General features: G+C 47.2%; 6 protein-coding genes across 6 annotated transcripts; 3 read left to right on the forward strand and 3 right to left on the reverse strand.

Moving 5' to 3' along the window:
• Positions 1–170: 170 nt before the first annotated feature.
• LHYA1_G005873 (uncharacterized protein) lies at positions 171–1,329 on the reverse strand (the record flags this gene model as incomplete). The annotated part of the gene is made up of 3 exons (XM_031150817.1): positions 171–563; positions 749–1,060; positions 1,243–1,329. 3 exons carry the CDS (start codon positions 1,327–1,329, stop codon positions 171–173), a joined length of 792 nt encoding a protein of 263 aa, XP_031004741.1.
• Positions 1,330–3,719: 2,390 nt separating this feature from the next.
• tim23 (Mitochondrial import inner membrane translocase subunit) lies at positions 3,720–4,433 on the reverse strand (the record flags this gene model as incomplete). The annotated part of the gene is made up of 2 exons (XM_031150818.1): positions 3,720–3,743; positions 3,798–4,433. 2 exons carry the CDS (start codon positions 4,431–4,433, stop codon positions 3,720–3,722), a joined length of 660 nt encoding a protein of 219 aa, XP_031004745.1.
• Positions 4,434–4,703: 270 nt separating this feature from the next.
• On the forward strand, positions 4,704–8,147 carry TRM732 (tRNA (cytidine(32)-2'-O)-methyltransferase non-catalytic subunit; the record flags this gene model as incomplete). The annotated part of the gene is made up of 7 exons (XM_031150819.1): positions 4,704–4,813; positions 4,863–5,734; positions 5,782–6,844; positions 6,906–7,148; positions 7,207–7,447; positions 7,494–7,795; positions 7,865–8,147. 7 exons carry the CDS (start codon positions 4,704–4,706, stop codon positions 8,145–8,147), a joined length of 3,114 nt encoding a protein of 1,037 aa, XP_031004746.1.
• Positions 8,148–15,890: 7,743 nt separating this feature from the next.
• vsp-6 (Sorting nexin-41) lies at positions 15,891–18,060 on the forward strand (the record flags this gene model as incomplete). The annotated part of the gene is made up of 5 exons (XM_031150820.1): positions 15,891–15,987; positions 16,058–16,380; positions 16,430–16,696; positions 16,742–17,917; positions 17,965–18,060. 5 exons carry the CDS (start codon positions 15,891–15,893, stop codon positions 18,058–18,060), a joined length of 1,959 nt encoding a protein of 652 aa, XP_031004744.1.
• Positions 18,061–18,458: 398 nt separating this feature from the next.
• Positions 18,459–20,003, forward strand: ANT1_0 (Peroxisomal adenine nucleotide transporter; the record flags this gene model as incomplete). Its single annotated transcript, XM_031150821.1, has 2 exons — positions 18,459–18,485; positions 18,540–20,003. The coding sequence occupies 2 exons, from the start codon at positions 18,459–18,461 to the stop codon at positions 20,001–20,003; spliced, it is 1,491 nt and encodes a 496-aa protein (XP_031004739.1).
• Positions 20,004–21,562: 1,559 nt separating this feature from the next.
• Positions 21,563–22,744, reverse strand: CSU1 (E3 ubiquitin-protein ligase; the record flags this gene model as incomplete). The annotated part of the gene is made up of 3 exons (XM_031150822.1): positions 21,563–22,105; positions 22,154–22,686; positions 22,735–22,744. 3 exons carry the CDS (start codon positions 22,742–22,744, stop codon positions 21,563–21,565), a joined length of 1,086 nt encoding a protein of 361 aa, XP_031004737.1.
• Between the last annotated feature and the right edge of the window lie 308 nt (positions 22,745–23,052).

The following is a 23,052-nucleotide window of genomic DNA, read 5'->3' on the forward strand; positions in this document are numbered from 1 at the left end:
GATTCCATGCCAAAGTCCTTTATGGCGAGTCTTCGATATGGTATGCGAGTATTCATTTTTGCTTTGCAATATCCGTCGAATAACTATTACGAGTATGAGTCAAGTCATTAGCAAAGGTCTTGAACCGAGAGATCGGAGGCAAGTTAATGACTCACGCAAACGATTCAACCCTAAGACATCGGCAGTCTGACCGCATAGAAAGAACCATCCTTAGCATACCACCTAACATCCCCAATATCCCCACTATCAATCGTCAAGCGGTTCCGTTGGGACCAGGTATTATCTAGCTCTCGCACCCAGTAGAAGCGGAACTTGTCGTCGTCAGCAGGCTTCATCTCTTGCGGCTTATCCATTTCCAAATGACCGGCCATTTGTATCTGCTGGGCCATGATTTCGCCACCCGTGTGGCCGATGGTGCCGAAAGGTGGCTGTTGGAAGCCGGGGCCGTAGTATGCGGGCTGTGGCTGGGCCATGTATGGCTGTTGTTGGTAGATTGGTTGGGGCTGCTGGGGAAGCATGGGCATGGGCATAGCGACTGGGTAGTTGACTGGCTGTTGTCCGACCTGGATAGATAGATTATATTAGCTCAAGTTAAACTGGAAGATAAAATACAGCTGAAAGATAGGTATATCCAAAGGCAGAAATGGCCACTAGGTTGAAGACTTGCTTGAGGGTAGAAGACTTGTCTGAAATACTCGGCTGACACTTGGGGCATGTATGGAGATGATGTATAAGGGGGTGGGTATACAAGTGCTGGTTGGCTAGGCTGAACGACGACTGGAATCGTGGGTACAGCGGCGGCTGCAGGCACATAGCCTTCGGGGAAGTAGGCTATGCTGCCCACCATGATGGCTCCATCTGAGCGGGGGATATAGGTATGGAGATTGGGCCCATTGGTCGTATCTCGAGTTTGGGGCTGGAAGTTCTCTTCGGCTACCGTCATGGCGAGAGTATGATTTTTGGGTGGTGGATTGTTGGGAAAAGTCAGGTTGAGAATTGAGGCTGTCTTGGTTGAATAGTTTGAATGAGAAGATGGCGGGTGTTCGTCTGGCAGTTTATGCTATGTCGGCAGAGTTGAAAAGTGAATTGGTCGCTCTCAGCCACTTCAAAGCCAGGAAAAAGAGGCAAACACCTCAAGCCCAAGGAAAGATACCAAAGCACAGCAACAAAAGAAAGAGGTCAAATAGCCGCTATACTCACAATACGCCCACCTCCTTCCAATTTAACCCACATGTTGCTTACCGGATCATAGTAGTTGACTCTCTTCGGTTTCCTCTGCTTGTCTTTAGGCTCCTCTTCCAGATAGACATCAGCCCACGGCCAGCACATCTTGAATCAAAGCTTGCTTCAAGGTTTATTGAGGTAGTAGAGGAGAGATAAAATGTTAATGGCTATTAGAAATGCTGAGGTAGTTTGGTTGCAACGATGGTTGAATGTCTTCCATCTTACTTGAAGGCGTTTATATGAACACATTTCTCGCTTATTACAGTAGCGGCGTTCGGATAGGGGGACATGGACGTGACAACCCAATGGCGGTGTCCAGCGTATTCATACTGTAATATAAGGTAGCTGTAGTCGTGATGTGAGCTGTCAAAGCCGGCCGAAATCACATACGCCTTTCAACTGGAATAATGAATGTTTTCCCGAATGAACCATCACCGCCGTCCGTCCACATTCGTGAAAAATCTCCAAATTCAAAGACCCCCACTGGACCCATTCTTCCTAGTCCACATCTCCATCCAGCCTTCTCCAAACTCTTCAACCTCATCATCAGTAAATTCCTTGATACCCAAGTCATCGAGAATCCTCTTCATGCCTAGATCATCGGCTTCTACTTCTTCAGCAGTCCGGCTCTTCAACTCATCCAGCAGTGAATTCTTTGTGCGCTGATTAGCTCTTTCCTCCTGAATCACATTGTCCAACCAGGACCTCTTTGAAGAATATTCCATAGACTTTTAGATATTAGCTGCTTTCATTTCCACAAGATAAAGAATTCCGTGGCGAGCACTTACATGCATTACAGAAAGACTGTGTTTCATGCCTATATGCGCATTATTTGCCTCTCTCAGAGTATCTACTATCTCCAAGTAATCCGACTCTTCCTTTATTTCAAGATTCGCCCCAACTGTTGCCCCACCAGAGATTGAAGTCGAGAACCTCCGACATGTCCAGGGCCCATCTGCCAATGTATAGCCTCTCGCACTTCGTCTGAATGGCCTTGCAACCATAATCTGAGCTGGCGAGTCTAAGCAAAGGTTGTCTAGGCTCCACAGCTCTGTAGGATTGCCTTCTTCGCTCGCCGAATCTGGAATACTTCGGTCCCGATCTTTGTTGCCTAGTTTACCGGAACTGCGTGGATAGCCAGGATAGTATGGAAAGGGGCCAGAAGATTCCGAAGGTGCGGGATCTAGAAAGTCGATGGGAGGTATGGTGCATAACTGCGTTGCGTCTTGAAGGGCTCTTAGGAAGTATACGAAGGAAGTGCTGTATGTGAAGTAGAGAATGATTTTTCTGGACGACCCACTATGACCACCCATGAGATATTCCAGGTGAACTTCGAATTCGTTTTCCTTACCTCTCTTAATGAACTTCGCTTTTTTGTTGGGAGACCCGTCGGCGCCGGCGTTTCTTTTTTGGTATTGTCTGGAAAGTGTACCTGCCTAGAGAATATTAATGGAATGATCTGCGTTGTTCCATAATGACACTCACCTTTGTCGAAAAAGTCATCTCTTTCCCCTGTATATCCACACCAGAAGCCTTCAACTCGGAATCTATCAGTCCTTCTACCTCGTCTTTGAACTTCTTGTTTGGAGTTTGAGATAACCATCGGCGAACCATGCGTGAATATTCCCACATCTGCGAATCTCGAATAACGCCATCGAGAGACGTCTCGAGATCGAGACCGACATAAGCTGGAGATTTGAGGCCCTCCTCCTCGATTTTCTTGGGATCTAGCATGGCTACATCGGTGAGACTAAAGTCTAGGCCGAACTCTTCGGGGAAGGTAGAATGGTGACCCGACTCCGCTATATAATATAGAGACCATCCTAATGCTTCCTTTGCTGTCTTTGGGAATGTAATTTTTGAAGTCGCCATTGTCATTTTGGTCGGGGCGAGACAGTATGTGTATTGCCAAAGTTTGTTGTTCTCAAGAGAGCAGGAAGAAATGCTGCAAAGATAATAATCGGAAAGTACGACTGCGAGCGACTGTTAGTATTTCTACCAAAGTTAATTTCTAAAATTCACTCATCGATAGGGGTTTCAGACACAAGAGAAGAGTGAGAATTTCCAAATACTTGGGAACTTCAAGCAGGCCTGAGGAAGCTGATGCATCGGGAGATGCATTAAATGTGGCCAGTACTGGCATAACGAAGCTACTGCCACCAGACACTAGATATATCCCACAGAGATACTGACACGAAAAGGTGTACATATAGCTGAGAACGCATATCTTTCATAACGCAATAAGATTATACGCTCTAAAATCAGACGCCCCCACGCTGTCCACCCAACGGACTGCGTGTTACCATCTACAATATATGTACAATATGGCCAAAGCCAGAGGAGAGTTGTCCGTCGCTTATGCATGCTACACCCATCAATGGTCTAAAACATAAATTGAAGGCGTAAAAGGTTGTAGTACAGGGAGGGACCGATATCGGTGGAGGATATGAAGTGTGTATGAAGCAAATCGATCAGCTGTAAGGTCTGGAATCCTATTAGAAGAGGGCTTTTCTTGCTACCTGGAACATATTTAATTAGTGAAACCATCAAAATCAGATGAGAGCAAGACTTACTGCCCATGCGCCTGCAACGCTAGCCACAATACCTCCAGATATCATCATCGGCCTGATGCCCCTGGTGCTCTTAAACACCATCCCGCTCACTGCTCCGGCCAAAATGCTGTTTGCCGAATCATGTTTCCCCCGCATATAGCCAATGTATGAATTGATACCATTGTAGACCATCGCGATAACACCAGCCGAATTTCCCAAGAATGGTCCTCGCCGTGTGACAGCGTTCAGTACGGAGTTTAACCGTAGCTTTGGCGGTTGCCCATTTGATCTTCGCAGTCCTTCTTGTAGCCCCCACGCCCCTCCAATTGTCAGTGCCGACAAGTATGTCACACCAGTTCCATAACATAAGTCGTCAGACCATCCTCGTGATGGCAAGGCTGACTGCGACCCAGGGAGGTCTGAGAGGGCGGATTCTTCGAGTGATAGATAGTCTAGGGTCTGCTGGTTTAAACCAGCAAGAGGATGTAATGATGATGGGTCGGGAATGGTAGGACCGCTAAGGAAGGAGGAAACATCTTGGGCGTCTTGCGGATTGAAAGGGGTGGGTTGAAAAGAGTCTTGCCGATCTGGTGTCTGGGTCGTTGATGTATCTGTTGAAGAGGGCTTTCGGCCGGTGAGCTTATCCCAGAATGACATCTTGAGCGACACAGATTAATACACAGACGCAGATGTTTGAAAGAGAATGTGAAGCTGTGGTGGAAATCTTAATCCGCATTCTTTTGCCTCGACGATGACAGAAATATTTTAGATGGCGCTCGGGCCATCTAATGATCACATGACCAACGGAGATTGAAAATTGAGTACTGTAGTTCTCAAACCAGATATCGTCGGAGCTATGAATGACTTCTCCATGGAACCTACTCGGAGATCTATTAGTACCTTGAATTAGTCTTTCCTGAAGGTGCAATGGGTAAACAAAATCCAGAAACTGCGGTTCTGGCAGCTCCAGAAGCACCTGAAGACGATCGTCTCCTGGTAAAATGGCTGGAGGAGAGACCTATTCAGTCCCAAGGACAGTAAGTAACCTTATTTTCTTAGAGAATTCGACTAATGTCAGCAATGTAGATTAGCAAAGGCAAAACTTGACGATTTTCTCGAGAAAGCTTCGCAGCCTCGTCATGCATCGGGAAATGCCTGCATCAAACTCTGCTACTACATTGAGCAATGTAGAAGTTCATCCTGCGCTCCTATCAGAGAAGTTGCCTTTGCCAGGGATACTCCTCTGCGTTTGTTTAATTTTTATGTTGAATGGAACGAGAAAAACCAGAATCGTTCGATGCGGCAAGTGTTGGAGCTCTCATCGTCACTAATTGCTCGCAATCCCGATCAGCAAGCTTCTGAAGCTTTGAAAAGGGCAGTATTAAAAAGAACTCTATCTATAATCGCTCATCAGAATGCTCAGTCGTTGGTCAAGCCTGCTTTCAAGGTTCTGGAATGTTTTTTGAGCAAGAACACCATTTCTCCCAAAGACGTGATGGTAGCCTATGAGGCTCGGATTCATCAAGTTTCCCTCTCTGATCAAGCGAGAGCAAGGGGCGTTGATGAAGATCTCTGGGACTCTTTTATCTTGGACATTTTTGACTGGATGGTTTTGCCAGACATCTCTCCCGGTGCTGGCAAGTTCCTTGTGACCCTTTTCAAGGCAATGAAGCCCGTCGCTGAGAGTTCCGATGGTCACCAAGCCGACTACAGTACGTTATGGCAGCGTTGGATAAGAAAGGGTCTTGCAAAGGACCCCCAAGCTTTTGAAAATGTAAAGAATTATCTCTTTCCTCCACTATTCAAGATCGACCGCCCAGGTTCATTGGCCTTATTGGAGAGCCTCAACCAGCAGAGAGCAATTCCAAATCTGCAAAGCCAGGATTTAGATGCCCATGCACTTTTACAACTTGCAGCCATGGATGTAGGGAAGAAAGCTGGTTTGGTTGAAGAACCAAGTACGACCCCTCCCAACCTTGATATATCGAAACTCACAGCAAAATAGGCACTATTCAGTTCCAGAAATCATCAAATAAAAAACCAGCTGCTTGTATCGTTCTTCAAGAGGAAGCAATCGGTAGTCTTATGGGCGGTTTCTCAGGAACTGTTCGGTCACTCGCTTTTTCGGTTTTGGTATCATCTGCTTCGTCAATCCGTCCATTCAGTCCAGCCACCTTAGATTTATTCCAGTCTCATCTAGGAGCAATGTACTCTGATACGGATGCTAAGTTTCGCAACGAGACTCTAACCAATTCCAAACACATGATCGAGAGAATCAGAGGTGCAACTGCATTTCTCGTTCGAGAGCTCGATCAAATTTCGTTCAAGCTATCCCAAGGATCGGAACCAGAGCATAAGGTAGCACAGCAAGCGCTCCACGAAGATATACAATCCCTATTGCTAAAACACAAGCGTTTCGTTGAGTGGTACCTGGATTTCTTGTTTGGAGAGCTGATTCCAACCGCCTCGTATCAACGACATATCACGTCCTTAAAGGCCATTATCTTACTGCTACATTCCAGGATTCTGGAAGACTCCCCGGGGCTTCCTCCAATCCCCGTCAACTCTACAATATGGCCCTTCACAGTAGAATTCTTCATTCCCCGCTCGATGCGACTACTGTTGGATCTTCTTATGGACCCTTTTGAAGAGGTAAGAATTGGCGCTTCAGATGTTCTGGCATATGCTTTGCGGGACTGTTTCGTAGGTCAAATATCCAGTGGGGTTTCAAACGACCACGAAAGCCGCGACCTCAGGATAAAAGAATGCCCTGAAACAGAGCCCATACTTAATCTAAAGGTGAACTCGATCGATAGACCACTGGGTCTTCTGATAGATTTCATTGTGCGCGGAAAGGAAGCTTCGAGGAGGACTGGCCGAGCAGACTATGCTGATGGGGTGGCGCGCTCGTACAGACTTTTGTATAGCCTACAGATATCCGGAGAAGACAAAATCAAACTTCTTGAGGAATTGATTTATGATCTGGAAATGAAAGTGGAAATAGCTTCAAACGATCTTGGACAAGCTGTTCTTGAAGCACCGATTCATGCTAGTTTTGCTGCTTTAAAGTGAGTTCGAATATTCTCCACTGGTTGACTTAGAATTCAATTTCTATACTAAATTGATTAGCTTGGTATGGGATTTAGTTGGTCCGTCAACAGATTTTCCTGGTGAGCCATCACGAGCCTGGGAGAAGTGGATTGACTTCACACGACGTATGGTGCATTCGAGCTCTGGTATCTGGCAAGCTGTGAGCGGAATTCTCTGTAATGATTCACCAGAAGGGCACCTACTTGACGATATCGACGGATCTGAGGCTCTTGATAGCAAGGACATTCTAAGTTATAGCTTCAGGGCAATTCATGAGTCCAGGTAAGTTATACATCTTTCAGAACAACCGTCAAAGATAGCACTGCTTATAATTCAATAGCAACCTTATGCGAACAATTGTCACCAAGATCAATCAAAAGTACCCGGAGAACATCGCGTTACCTGCCCATAATTGTTTTGTGGAAATTGGAGATTTGTCCTTCTTGCAATTATCAACACTTCGTCATCGCGGTGCCTTTTCAACTGTCTCATTGACCTTTACTGTCTGCTGCCAACTGACTCAAGTTATAAGCCCAAGCTCTGAATCAACAAACACAGATATGTTGCGCCGCTGGTGGAAGGTATGCTCAAACGTACCACAACTTCGACAATCACTAACCGAAGCAGGGCACGAAAGAAGCCATCAGCTCACAAGCTTCTACAACGAGGCGGTCTGCTGGTATACCAGCACTTATCACGGGAATAATGATTGCCGATGCCCCAAGCCCCAACTTCGAGGAGATTATGGCAGATTTGGAGTTACAGGCACGGAGCCCACTTATCACGGCATCTATAGAACAAAATCTCCCCCAAGTACACGCCTTGAATGGCCTCAAGGATACTTTCAAGAACGCTGCTGTCAGAAAGCGAGCTGAGGGACACGTTCTCGAATGTTTACATATAGCTTCTGATGCTCTCAATTCGGAGACGTAGGTTCATATTTTTCTAAAACACAACTCCAACCCTTCAATATCTGTGGGTTTACTAACATTCCATAGATGGGCTATCCGCAATTGTGGCCTCCTTCTTTTCCAATCCTTAATCAATTATCTCGTGGGAACCCACAGCAAAGAGAAGACAGAAGCTGGTTGGGATGGCGGGGCGACGGCCATTTCATACGACAAATATCCCAGTCTCGGCGACCTTTTGCTACAACTATTAGAGACGGCATCTGACAGTGACTTGAAAGAAGCTAGCTCTAATGCACTGCTTGAGACGATATTCCCTGTTCTCGATATTTTTCGCGAGCCGGCCCGCCAGAAGAACTCCGAGAGCGCATAGTTGCTCGTTTGTTCCGTCTCATAGGTCACAAAGTCTGGCAAATCAGAGAGCTTTCTGCCAAAACGCTTTGTGTTCTTGTACCTAGTGAGGAGTGGACTAATACTGTTCAGAAGCTCATAAAGTCTTGTGGAGAGTCTTCCGCGGACTTTTCGGGAGAGAATCAAAAACATGGAGCCCTTCTGGGGGCAAAGCTTCTGCTGGAGCGATATCTTCCAGAATGTGACCTTTCATCTGACCGTAAGCTTTCAATTCTTGGCTAGACTTGCCATCTGCTTACCGATAATCTCGTATAGTTCAAGTTATTACCCCAACACTTGAGCTCTGCTTTTCTCTTGAGCAGAAGAGCGTGTGCTCAACCTTTGGTTCAGCTGCATACATCGATCTTCAAAACACAATTCTGGATGTTTTAATACCCACATCTGACGCCAATACGACAGTAGGGACTATGGAGGCCACCAAAGCTCTCATAGATAGCGCTTTTCCTCTAAGCACTTACCTGCACCTCACAAACCTCCTCTCTGAAAGCAGCTCCTCTGGCAATAATGACACCTCCACAACTGGCCAAGCATCAATAGTTGCTTTCAAGCAATCTGTCTACCTGTCTGCCTTTCAACAAGATGTCAAAGCTTTGGGAGAAATCGTTGAACTCGCTACTAATGCATACGGGATTACAACCTTGATTTCCACATTGGAATGTATCTCCGAGGTTTGGATGCCAGCCCAATCCGAATACATCGTACAAGAACTTGCTACAATTCATATCAATGTCATGAAGGCGCCCGCGTCGGCTAAAGCCCCTGGAATACGCGCCGCTGCGTTGAGCGGTCTTTGCTTGATGTTTGAATCAGCCAAAGACCTACAATCAACACCATTGCGGACAGCAATCATGGAGCTCGATCATGTACTAGCTAGAGCGACCATTACCAAGTTGCCAACTAACCCAAAATTGTGTGCTGCCGTAGACACAATGATAGGCCTTAGCGTTTTGTCTGAGGTCCTAAGCTGTAAGCCTCTGCAGGAGAATGCGAGGCGCAGAGTTGAAGACTGGGGAAGGTATATGCAAATGAACACTCGTGATGACAAGGTAATCATGTTTTCAGATCTTGCAGAAGAGTCCAGGCTGACTAGAATGTGAAAGGACTTCGACACGCGATTCGCAGCAGCACGATCTTTGCAGGAATTCTTCCGTAGCGATGGCATTGGTCACGTGTTAGGAGATGATTGCCTTCTGAAGGCTTTGCTGACTCTCCATACTACTCTGAGTGACGATGATGAGGAGATTCGAGAATTAGGCGCATCCACTGTTGCGTCACTGACACGAAACCTATCGACACCTCTACAAGCAGTCCAAGACCTTGCAGCGTGGATGGTGGGAAAATACAGCTCTTCAGTTTCTTTTGCACATATAGTTGTCGAGCAGATGACTGGAGCTGATGCATGGACGCGGGTCAAAGCCTCGCTGGATCCCAACGATTCGCTTTTCGCAGAAGAAGATACAAACTTATTCGTGGACGAAATTAGAGATGCTAGACTATGGGCTAAAACTTTCCATGGACTTTCAAAGCCAGCCGTGGAAGACTCTAGCACCAAGGAGAGTCCAGTAACGACTCTGGTAAATTGGGTAACCGCTGGACTCACTGCTCTAGACCCACTTTTGGAGGGTGAGGACGGTCCATTGGGAAACCTTTCAAGACCTGGAACCTACTATCCTTGCCTTCAAGTTCTAATCTGCCAGAACGCATTGATACAGTACATGACCACTCACTACCAAAGTCCCAATAGCTCTATAGACTTAATCTCTGGACGTCAGCCAGCGAACTCGAACTTGCTTCAAAAATTCATCGCCAATGCGGGGAGGAGAAAAATCCACGAAGATCTGGTATTTGAATTGCTGAATCCAAATTCCCTACAAGAGTCTGGCTTGGAGAGTCTTTATCCATCGATTGTGAATATTCCGCGAGACCGCCTCACATTTTCGCTTCGGCTCCGTCGCGCCCGACTCGACCTGCCGTCAGCGGCCGGAGAAAAGAACAAGCACCCTGGCAACGCAGAAAACTGATTCTTTATTTACATCGGGAACCTTGAACAGCTTTTGTTCATTTTCATTTATGATATCCCAAGTTTGTGTACCATTTCTGCGTTCTTAGAGGAATTTTGCCAATTAACGCAATCGCAGAAAGCCCTCTCCTATTCACCAAACCTCTGTCTGCATACTTTCCAATCATCAACAAACAACCCCTCAAAGAACAATCACCACAATGCCACTACCAAATTCAAACATCGCCATCCTATTCCTCGCCATGGCTGCGTTTTCTGTCCTCATAGGCATAGGCGGCTACCAGCTCCTTCAGAAATTCGTTAGTTCTCTTAGCTTGCTCTCCCTACGGCTTTGTACACAGGACTAATTTCTCTCTCTAGGCCCGACGAAAGTGCGTACATGCTGTTTCGAGACTGCAAAGATGGCATGGCTAATTAACTTAATCTACCTTTTAGTTTAGATGCAAAGGCGGCTCGGGACGAGGAGTCTACTGCGACGACTGCAACGACCAGCTCGGGAAGTTGAGCTTGATCAAAGGTTCGCTTGGACGGTTTTGACTGCGGTGCGGTTCTGGATTACAACTACATGGGGTATGGTTGATATGGGGTTTAGTTCGCCCTCTGCACATCTGGGGCACCAGGTGCTCTCGCGGAAGCATACGAAAAAACGGGCGTTGTTGGAGGGAGTTCTGCATAGAGAGGAGTTTGGTATACAAGCATTAGCGTTGGAGAACTTGTTCATTTCCACATCCCGTGTTTGCAGAATCATGCATATCCACTGAAAAGAAAGAAAGAATCAAGAGTGAAATTTGTATGTGTCTCTATTGTCGTTGAATGTAACAATCTTCCCACCAAACCAAAGTTCGCTCCATCGCCTTATTCACTTTCAACTTACAAATTTATTCACATCCTCTTTGAAGCCCAATCACTCATCTCTGACTCTGAATAACACTCCCCCAGTCAACACCAACCTCCCCTGGAATCCCATGACACACCACCTAGTCCACGTTTAAAAGCTGCCGCCGCACTCTCCTCAAGACAAGCACCTCCTTCCAAACACCCGAGCAACAAGTCCAGACTCTAGCTCCAAGACGACATCCCTGAATCCCATGTACCCTTCCATGACAACATCTCTTCCTCCTAATCCTAGCACGATTCTTCTCCGCGCCTGATGCAAATATCTCTTCAACACCGTTGACAATGGAATCCGACCCCTCCAGCCCTTTCACAAGCTACGGCGCAACACGCACAACCTTCTTCACAGTCACCATCACAGCACCTGCAAACACAAATTCAGTCTCAATATACTACCCCTTCCCAGCCATAACGCTCGCGCCACAATACACCACCGTCAGTGGTTCAATCACGGACCTGTTTTCCGTGCTGCCAGTTCTGGTACTTACGGATGTCGTAGGTGTAGTCGTGAGCACCAATGGAGTACCGCTGAAGACGGGGACGTTGGTACAGCATGCTCCTTCTCCTTCTCCTTCTCCTACAGTCGAAAACGGGAAGGGGAATGGGAACTGGACAGTGGCAGCGGATGATTGCTCCACTTCCACTTCTGCGAAGGCGTGGAAGTGCTGGAGCGTGGGGAAGCAAGCTGGTGCGGGTGTGGGGATTGCGGTTGCGGCGATTGTGATACTAGCTGGTCTGCTTTGGATCTGCTGCTGTAAGCCAAGGAAGAAGATGATGAGGGGCGTCGAGGATGCAAATGTAACGGGGAGGGAGAAAGTAGCGTTCGGGTGGGGTGGATGGCCATTTGGCGGGAGCAAGAAGGGCGAGAGTGTGATTCCTAGGGAGGAGGGACACAAGAAGTCGACTATCATAGAAATCCCACCGACCTTCCACGGTGGGGTTTCGAAATACCGAGTTGTGCCTCCTAATCCTAGGGAGGCAATCAGACGAGCTGCCGAGATGCCTCCCGAGCGAGCTGATCCGCCCCCAACTCACCAGCTACCGAAACGAAGGACTGAGATACCACCAGATCCAAGTCCTTCTGCTCTGCCGAAAAGATCAATTCAGAGATCATCATATTATTACCCAAAGACCCACGACTTCGCATATCCAGCAGCGGGCGCGGCAGGTGCTGATACAGCAGCTGCATTTACATCGAAACCCAGAAGACGCAGTCCACAGCGCCGTCAATCAACCAAGGAAGAAAGGAAATCGACGGCTTGGGCTCCGTCAGCTTTGCCAATAATCAGTCCTGCAGATATTCCGAGGCGGAAAAGCAAGAGACAAAGTAGGAGGGAAGATTCAGGGGATCGAGATACTCGAAGAGAGGATAGAAAGCGATATTCTGATAGGGAACATGGCTTCGGTCGAGAACGGGGGCGGGAGCGAGAGTCAAGGGAGACCCGCGGAGAAAGAGATAAGACACCAGAGTCTCGAAAAGAGCGACACGTCAGTAGAGAGCGACGAGTGAGAAGGTACCTAGTGCCACAAGCCTAACTTATTTCTCTAAACTTATTAATGAAATAAAACCTAGTGCTTCACCACCTCGAAAACCAAAACCAAAACAAAGGTCAAAATCTCTGTCCAAACCCAAAAAGCGCTCTTGGGCCAGTAACGCTAAATGGCTTGCCCTTTTGCCCGTTGCGCTGGAAGCTATTCATGAGATCGCAGAGCCGAATGGGGGATGGCATCAATATCATAATCAGAGCAGCAAGGCCAAAACCAAGACCAAGGATCGCAGAAGGAAAGCAAGGAGCGGTTCCTCTGGATCATCGAGTGGGAATGAGAACAGCTATATCGCTTCACCGCAGCCAAGACGCACCTACCGCACTACCTGGGCTTCAACGGGTGATTTCGCAGACGGGCATGCTGAGAGTCGTCCGAGAAGGTCTAGATCTACTGATCGTGCAGCGAGAAGAGATTCATCACCTGACGATTTCACATTCACAGCGAGACGAGAAAGACGGCGAATGAAGGAGGAAGCTCAGCGAAGACCTCGCACTTTCCGGGATTCGAGACCGAGGGATAGGTAAAAGGCAGACTACGACGGGGCAATGTCTTCTGGCGATGAAGGTTTTCATGGATCTGGATCTATAACAGTGATGGAAATAGGCATGCCATGTATGGAGAAGAGGCAAGCAAGTTGCGGCTCCGGCAAATTGTTTAAGACACACACCCATTGATGGAACTTACATGACCGCGAGATCTGGTACCATCGGGGGTATATGCCGCGTTAGCTCAAATCTGGATTTGCTCTTGCTTCATCTAATATCTTGCTAAGCCTCCCTTAAGGCATAATTTCATGTTTTAAAAATAGCTGAGATAGACGCTTAAAAAGCGCTGGACTAGGCAAGGGGATAGATATGTCGCTTGACATAAACCAGTTCAAGTATAAGCAAATGTCAACTGTTTCACATTACACGCAACTTTTCAAAGTGTGCTGAGAAAATTGCATTCCCATCTGCTTCACGGAGGTCCTGGCGAAAGGCCCTAATCTTCGTAAACAATGTTATGGCCTATATAGAGTAATAACTAGGCAAAATATACCGCAAACTTGGAATGTGATGATCCAGTGTGACTGTGTGACAGTACTACTGTATTCCCGACCGCGGGACGCCGCAGTTTGACAAATGTTAAAGGAAGGAAAATTTGAGAGGACTTCCGCTCGGCTCGGAGATAATATGTAGTAAGAAGTGCATAGATACATATGGAAGTAAATCTGGAGACCTGTACTGTACGATCGGTCCTACTGCATCAGAAAGTTGACATGAAACCACGGTCTTGACTTCCGTATCTGTTGGACCGCTATCCCATCCGTTTGCACGACATTGTTGGCTCTTGGATTATACAGCTCCACCACGATCTTCTTTGTTCACACTTGTGTAATGGAAGCAGACTACTAATTGCATACTCAAGTAACAACAAAATGGTTACAGACGTTTGAGAATATCTGGACCTCATCCCTTGGCAGTAGCAGTAGCGGAATTGTGAAAAGCGCTGTCAATGTTTGTCTCTAAAACAACATGAGTTTGTCGGCTATCCTGCCAGCAGTGGCAGTGCGGAAAACAAGTTGTAGAAGCGTCAGCTTAAAGTAAAAACATTCTCACCTGTTGTCTCTTTGGCCTGAACAAAGTCCATCCCTGACCATATTTTGTAGTCATTATTGCCATGGCAGAAATTGATGGACGCAGCGAAGCCCCTCAAACAAGCACTTGGGCACCAATTAGGCAGGTTTCGTCAACTCCGGATCCAATACCCGTTGTCCCTACAATTCAGTCAGATTTCCAGCAGTTTCCCACGATGTGGCCCAGCACAAACTCTGGGGTGCAAGAATCCGTTACCGTCAAGGGACCAACCCCAGTTCAAGGAGCAACCATTGCACTCGGCATCATTTGTGGGATCTTGCTACTTGGAAACCTTCTTTTCGTGATGCTTTACTGCCTCGGACAAAGATATATGGATGAGGAGTCATCTGATACAATGATTTCCAGCCGAAGACGCCATCGCTCAAGGAAACGCACGAGCAAAGAAAATTATGATAATCCCAAGAAAGTCACTTTTGAGGAGCAAAGTTCGGATTTGGAATCGTATCTCGACCCAAGAGACCACAGTCGGGAATTCAGCAAAGGCCCTGCTTTCTTTCGGCCTGCACGAGCGAATATCAATCCAGTCCCACCTGCATATTTCGCTGGAGATCAGCCTCGAAATCTCGGACGTCCACAGATGCCAGATCCAGCAAAATATAACGCTTCGGTTGACGATCCTTCGGATGCAAGTGTTGCTGGCAGTAGCAAATACGATGAAGAACATCAGATGCATGGAGGACGTTCATCAGGAAGCCAGCAGTCTTCGAAATCTTCTGGGACAAAGATTCCCTCCCGCACGAGATCAAGAGCATAGAAGAATTCTGATTGTGGTCATTATAAAGACTGTGAAACAACTGGGAGTAGTGAATGGGGCTGCCTTGGATGGACGGCCGAGGAGATACAGTCCAGAGGGAAGGATCTGAGGAGCTGGAGGAATCCTGTACTTCTACATCTTCCGTTCCATTTGTTGCATCTCTGAGTTGAAGGGATCTTTGTAGTGTAGTATCCATTTCTTCAGAGTTCTTGGCCCATAAATCTGAGTTATTCGAAGAATGAAAACTAGGGCAGATACATAAATAATGAATAGGAAAACAATACCAGCAGTCGACCACAACTCATACACATTCACATCCCGCTGTGATATCTGCTTCAACATTCATCATGTTCACAACATAACAAAAACGGTTTATCGACAATCAATTAATCGATTGTTTGGCCACTGCTCGTAATATGTGAACTCTTGTTACAAAATGATACCCTGGAACTGCCAAGAAATGTTTGATGTGCCCTTGCAGCGGCTGGGGCACAGTAAGTTACATTGAGATGCATGAACGTATCTAGAGGAATGAAAGTATATGCAAAGCTTCAGATTACGGTAATCTGAGCTGGGGATATTTACGATCAGATGTTTGCACATGAGAAGAGATGAGATGAGATGAGACGAAAGTAAAAGGGGGAGGAGGGAGCAGGAGCTCAATCTCAATTAAGGTTGGCGGGATTTGGCCCGTGCACCGACAGCAAGCGGCGGCGGCGTCATCAAAGGCATGGGCGAACCACCAAACAACACTCACCCACCACTTTCAACTCACAACACTGACTCCCACCAACCCTTTGTGCGCCGTTTGCCATCCTCATCGGCTGCTCAAAGACCTGGCGACTGTGAATCATGTGGAACGACGAGGACAATAACCCCTACGGGACTAGCTTTGAGCGTCGCGACTCAACAGCCTCCTCTATAGTAAATCCGGCCTCCCCAGGCTCTCGTGAGTTGCTCTATCCCATTGCTATTGCAGAGCTTCAGGATGTGGAAATCCATGGTAGACATTTCCCTAGATGACAATACTGACATCGCCACCGATTGGCAACTTGTAGACCAAGCGTACAACGGCCCTCGAACCCCCTCTACCATAAGTGACAACGCCGATCATGACACAGATACCCACCCACAGCAATACCAGAATGATACCATTGATGCCGGAAGTGACGAAGAATACGAGGGGGGTTCAAAGGCAGCTCCCAGAAGGAAGAAGGGCGGTTATGACAGTCGTATTGAGCAGATCCTCTATGAGAACCCAGAACTGCCCATTCTGATTGTCGATGCTGGCAAGAGCTCCGAGAGCGGGGGGAAATACATTGTCTACACCATCAGAACAGGAGTAAGCTCCAGGATCCCGTATTGCAGGTCTGTACTGACCATCCTACAAGGACCTTGAAGTCCGTCGAAGATACTCCGAATTCGCTTCCCTCCGAGATGCCCTCTCACGATTACATCCTACGTTGATCATACCCCCTATCCCAGAGAAACATACCATGGCCGATTATGCTGCGAACCCAACAAAGGCAAAGCAGGACCAGCAGATTATCGATTTAAGGAAACGCATGTTGGCAGTGTTCCTCAACCGGTGTAGGCAGATGGATGAGGTCCGGAACGACGGCGTTTGGTGGAGATTTCTTGATCCAAATTCGAGCTGGGTATGTTGGATCTGGGATGAAGCGGTTCTATGCTAACTTTTCAAGAACGAGGTTCTACATTCTCATCCTATTGCTTCTATCCCCAAATCTAACATGAAAGCCCCACCACTTGACCCCGCCAACCCCTCCCCCGCCCATGCTTATCTACCAGTACCTGCATCATCTGCAAAGCTCAAGGCTTCGTCATTAGGGCCTAGCAATGCACAAGGTATGCCAAATACACCCTCCGAGTATGCTGCAAGCCCTTCGAGCGCGGCACATACAATCCCAGGTCCACAAGTGTTTGGAAGATTTCCACCAGATTCCCAACATCTAAGCGAACAAGATCTCGATCCGTATTTCATCAATTTCGAAGCGTCAACGAAGGATTTAGAGTTGTTGCTTACAGGGTCCATCGAAAAGGTCAACCGTCGCACGTTAACACACCTGTCTTCTTTATCAACGGACTTGGCAGAACTTGGTGCTAGGTTCAACGGATTCTCGCTCTCAGAGCCTTCCCCGTCATTAGCAGCGGCTATTGAGCGAGTCGGTCAGGCTGTGGACTCATCGTACCTAGCAACAGAAGAGCTATCGGGGTCATTAGGTGCAAGTTTTGCTGAACCAATGCGAGAGAGTGCCCAGTTTGCTGGTGTGGTTCGAGGGGTTCTACGGTACCGTGTGCTCAAGCGAGTTCAACAAGAGATGACGAATGACGAACTAGCCAAGAAGAGGGCACTTCTTCAATCTTTAGAACAAAGCGAATCTGAAGCGAATAGAATCGAGCAGTACTTGACTAGTAGTGGTACCGCAAATCTGCCTAGACGTTCAACTTCTTCGGCGAGAGAGCCCCCGCATTCGAGAAGAGAGAATAATCAGGAAGACACCGCATCCATTGATTCCGACTTCCCTCCCACCCACGGCGACTCGCCGAGTACTCCTTCAGCGGCACAAGGGGCGCCGCATGGAGAAGGGGAGCTTTCTCCAGCTCACCGCAAGAGCGCAAGTGGCAACTTTATTACGAACAGGATCTTTGGCCGGCTCAACCATGCCATTCACGGAGTCGTTGATGTAGATCCAGAACGTACGCGAAGGGATCAGATAGGCAAGACTAGAGAATCGATTGGGCAGTTAGAGCAAGCTCAGCAGGCATCTGAGCAAGATGTCAAGGATGCAAGTTCGGGTATCTTGAAGGATATGAAGCGCTTTCAAGCTGAGAAGGAGGATGATTTGAAACGGTACATGGTAAGTTTAAAAAGCCCAGCGTGCGAATTGATGCTAAGAAAGAATAGCTTGCGTATGCTCGAAGTCAAATCGAATGGGCCAAGAAGAACAAGGAGACGTGGGAAGAGGCCAAGGCGGAAATCAATAAGATAGATGAGAATTGATGACGGTGAGAATGCCGGTATTCACGGGTTGGGGAAGTAATATGCGAGAGGAGCTTTGGGATTATGATTCTGTGTAATTATCCAGACTGCTATGCAGTAATAGATTATCGATGAATACTAAGATCTACCCACCAGTACCACATGGTTGAAAGGGAAGAGGGTAAGGTGCACTAGGTGGCCCGTGCGATCCAAAATCCGGGGTACTGGAACTGGACAGTCGTGCATGACGTATGAGTTCTTTCTTGCGAATCTCCTCTCTCTTCCCCTCATTCATGCCGTGCCATGCTCCTTTGGCCCATTGGGTACAAGTAACATTCTGTCTTATATCCTCAACTCACATCAACTGAACTTGAGCCTACGGACAGACACCTCAATTCATATCTAGAACATCTTTCACAATGGCCAACATATACAATAGCCAGCTCGTACAAAGTCCCTTAATCCTGTTCTAACTATATCAAACTGATCTTGAACCTTAGGATGCTTTTACCCTCTACCACAAGAACCAAGAGAATTCCTCTTCAACCTTCAATGGACCAGCTCTCCCTGCCCTTGGACACGCCTTGGCAGGTTCAACAGGAGCTGCCATTTCCAATCTTGCCATCTACCCTCTCGACCTCATCATAACCCGTCTGCAAGTCCAAAGACAGCTTCGAAAGTCATCATCTTTTCCAGAAGAAGGCGAATACGAGGGCGTGCTCGATGCCTTTTCCCAAATCTATAACAAAGAAGGCGGACTGTCTGCTTTCTATACGGGAGTTTTGCAAGATACTGGGAAATCTATCGTGGACTCGTTTCTATTCTTCCTTCTCTACAATTACCTACGCACGAACAGACTTCAGAAGAATGGAACCAATACCACGACTTTGCCGGTGCTGGATGAATTGACAGTAGGAGCACTAGCAGGAGCATGTTCCAAGTTCTTCACAACCCCAATATCCAACATCGTCACCCGCAAACAAACAGCCTCGATGCTCTCTGCCCGCAACAGCTATCCCTTCGCTGAGCCCTCAGTATCTGACATCGTCAAATCAATCAGAGCCGAGAAGGGCATCCAAGGCTTCTGGTCCGGTTACTCAGCTTCCCTGATCTTGACTCTGAATCCGAGCATAACTTTTTTCCTTTACGAATTCTTCAAAAGGAGCCTAGTGCCGAGAACACAACGCGATGATCCTGGAGCGAAAATCACATTTTTGATGGCAGCAATCAGTAAATCCATCGCCTCAACCATCACGTACCCGTTCTCCCTTGCCAAATCACGAGCTCAGACATCGTCTTCACCGCCCGTGAACGTCGACTCAGCTAGGGAACTCAAGAAAGATGTCTATGTTCTTTCCAATACTAGCGATGCCAAGAAAGCCGGTTCCGACGCTGAGAAAATTGCTAGAAGCTCTACAGTTTTCTCAACGATCTTAAATATCTACCGTACGGAAGGTGCAGCCGCATTATATGAAGGCATCCTCGGCGAGATACTCAAAGGGTTCTTCAGTCATGGTATTACCATGCTTGTCAAAGAAAGTGTTCATAAACTTATCATTCAGACATATTACATGATTCTCAAGGCGTTAGACAAGTATCCTTCTCCTGCTCAGATTGCGGATCAGACGGGTGTAGCGGTTAGTGAGGGTTATGGAGTTGTTGTGCAGAAGGTGGGGAGTGTGGTTGAATCTGGGAAAGGTGTTGCTGGGGATGCGGTCGAGAGAGCTGGTGTGATCGGCAACAATGCTACGGAAGCCGCCAAGACGGCGGGGTCTGCGGGTAAAGATGTCATCGCAAACACTGCGGAGAAGGTTGGTGTTGTGGGGAATAAGGCCAGTGATCCTGGGATGTCGGGGGAGGAACTTGTGAGCAAAGACGCTGGGCATTTGTTGGGGAACGCACAGGATCAGTTGGGTGATAAGCTTGTAGGGGGAGGAAATGGATTGAAGCCTGAGAAGGAGTAAGTTAGTAACTTTGACCTCGACAGGGGATAGGACTTTCGTGGTTCTGCAACAGGATTGCGCTATCAGATTGGATTTGAAATGGTTGCATGAGATTAGGAATCAGTTCACGGCTTGGAAGCTATGAGAAAATTGGAATGAATGAACGCTGTATACGATTTGCTTTACGTTACTTCTTCTTACCTGTATCTATCTACTCTTTTCCGTACATAATACCATTCATCACACATCAGCATCGTTGCCTTTACGGCTAAATATACTACTAAGTCATTTTGATTAAACGAGTTGAGAAACCAACCAGTACACCTACCTTTCCTTCTCCGTACTTTCGTTTCAGAAGGATCGCCGTGCCCGTGTTATCTTTATTTGTAATTGAAAGGGGTTCAATTCCTGGAGCTAAGAAAAGGTAAGGTGAGAAGAGGGTTCCTCTTCTCAGGAATATTTATTTACGGTATAGGGGTACTCGCTTATGCCAACGCCAACTGCACTGCAGATGCAAGGATAAATCAGGTACAGTAGACAGGCTGCCAACGCCCTGCCGTGCCCTGATGCCACGCCGCTCTGGATTCAAATAGATGGCTTGATTGAAAGGAAAGGAAGTCTTATCTTTTCATCTTCCTGGATAAGCATCATATATCATATATTCCCAGCGTGATTTTCAGGAACGAATTTAGCGGGAAATGGTAACTAAGTCTGACTGCGACTACAATGATAGATTGTACCGGTCCACACGCCGTGATATCTGGGGGTTCATATGCAAGCTTGGAATGTGGGAGGGCTGGAGGATGAGGTGTGCGGAGCATGGTGTGCGGTTTGTGCGAGGGGGGTTTGGGGGCGTGCCGATGATGGTGAGGGTGTCGAATATTGATTACATGAGTGTGCGCTCGACTCCCTGCGGATTACTTGATCTTTTAAAAATACAAACGGCTGAATTTATTATGATTCGTGGGATTTGAAAAGGGAGGTGACAGTAAAGTATATGCAGAATGGCAAGAAAGTATCTTTGTCTATTCTGCTACGAGGTATAACGATCATTGGTACAGAAGAGGCAATGTGGCGGAAAGCCACAAGCTTCTCATATCGAGAGCATTACCGGATAATCCGATTTCAAGTCGAATTTGGCCCACTGGGTTGAAAAGCTTGTTCGCTGCTTGATCACCTTCCGCTTCTTTGAATTCTTTATCGTGTCCTGATCGATATGAGAAGGTTTGGAAATATGAGACTTTCTTAATGATATGAGTGCCCGTACAAGTCAAGGCAGGGTACATCTTGCCGTATGCTCCCCGAGAATACATTGGCTTCCGTATAGGGGTTTGTAGGTGTGCATCGAGGCCTTCAGCGTCTTGAACCTGACTCCTTCCAGAAGTCGCACTTGAATTGCCCCAGACTATGGCATATGAGTCAAGGGAGCTTGACGTATGTTTAGTCCATGTCTCGTCTTCAATGATTGAAGCAATGTAGATATCATGATTGAGTCCGTCCGAGAATCATCCACAAGATAGTTTCAACCTTGTCAGTATACGGCGTTCCAAGTACCAGCACATCGGGTCCTCTTGAAGCCATCAACACTGAAATGCCACCCCTGACTTTTCAACTGTATTTCCACCAGCACCAGAGAAACCAGTTCCTTCACTTTTAATCTCCACCAAGCCCGGCTTGATCTGATCCTTCGACTTGCTTTTGCCCAATGCAGCACCTCCCTTTTCGGTTAGATCAGCTTCGCATACATAACATTGAACGACGTTCTGGTCAACCTGCGGCGCATGAGGATCATGAACACCCGTTGGCGTCATAAACTTGCCAACACAGCTCTTGCAAAGAACATGTCCGCAAGGCTTAGCGAGCATGGCCTTGGAATTATTGCTTAAAACCTTCTTACACGACGGGCAAATGCGCTGGATGGTTCCTGTAGAAGCATCCTTCTCTTCGGTGAACGCCAATGTGACCAGAGTGTGAAGAGAGTAGTGATGAGGCTTATTATCTTGGGATGCAGGGCAAACAGGAGATTGCTTAGACTTCTTTACAATCGTATGCAAAATGTTGTTAGTATTTGACGATGGTGTGATGGAGGGGACCCAGAAAGAAGGCAAAGTTGTCTTTGAAGCCTGTAATTTGCATTAGGAGGAACAATCGTATTGAAGTTGGCCACATACCTTTTCGTGGTCGATGGCTTTCCTTGCTTTCGTCCTCTCCTCTCGAGCAATGCGAAGCAGTTCGTCTTCATCGAGCACGAATTTTCTCTTTTCTCCCCTCTTTCCGTCCACAACGTCGTCTTCCACAACTATCTTTCCAGCTTCCCTGCCAACGATCTTGCCAGAGGATGTACCTCCTAGCTTTGCTTCTAAGCCCATTTGAATCTTCTCAAACTCTTGAACGGATCTCTGCTTTGCTTCTTCCTCTTCGCGATTCCTCTCTTCATCAGCCTCTCTGTCTTCGTTCTCTTTTGTCTTCTCAACCCGCTTGATCTCTTTCTTCTGAGCCAAAATGTTACTCAATGCACATTCTCTACAGAAGATATCTCCATGAGTACAGGAGACAGGTTCCCGAGCAGGAAGAAGGCAGAGACGGCAGGAGGCGAACGGCAAGAAAGAGTCCCTTGAAAGACGAGCACTTGTGGAGTTCCATGCCGACTTTGCAAGATTCCGCTCGTGGGATGTAAATACCGCACGCGAGGTATTGCGCTTGCCTGTGCAATGTCAGGGTCGTACTGAGAGATACGGTTGATTAATCTTACTGTGTGACATTTCAGCTGGATAAGAACACGTGTCTTGGAAACGTGATCTGGTGAGTCTTGGGTGGTGGTTGGAGAGTGAGGTGGCTGGCTGATGGCGTTGAAGATTGAAGAATGAGCGACGTTGATACCGTGGTCAGGGTTCGTCAATTTCTTCAACTGGTTCAAAAAGATTCAAAGGTAATAGTTCCCTCTTTGAAGTTATTCAGTAGTCGTTTCTTGTCTTTTAAGAAAGAGCGTGGAACGGTTGACGAGTAAACAATGAATCCGTCGTTCAAATCCACTCCACTGCAATCCAGAAAATATGTCGGGCTGCGGCGA

This window comes from Lachnellula hyalina, assembly GCF_007821495.1.
Source record: "Lachnellula hyalina strain CBS 185.66 chromosome Unknown contig00081, whole genome shotgun sequence".
In the NCBI taxonomy this organism is placed as follows: Eukaryota; Fungi; Ascomycota; class Leotiomycetes; order Helotiales; family Lachnaceae; genus Lachnellula; species Lachnellula hyalina.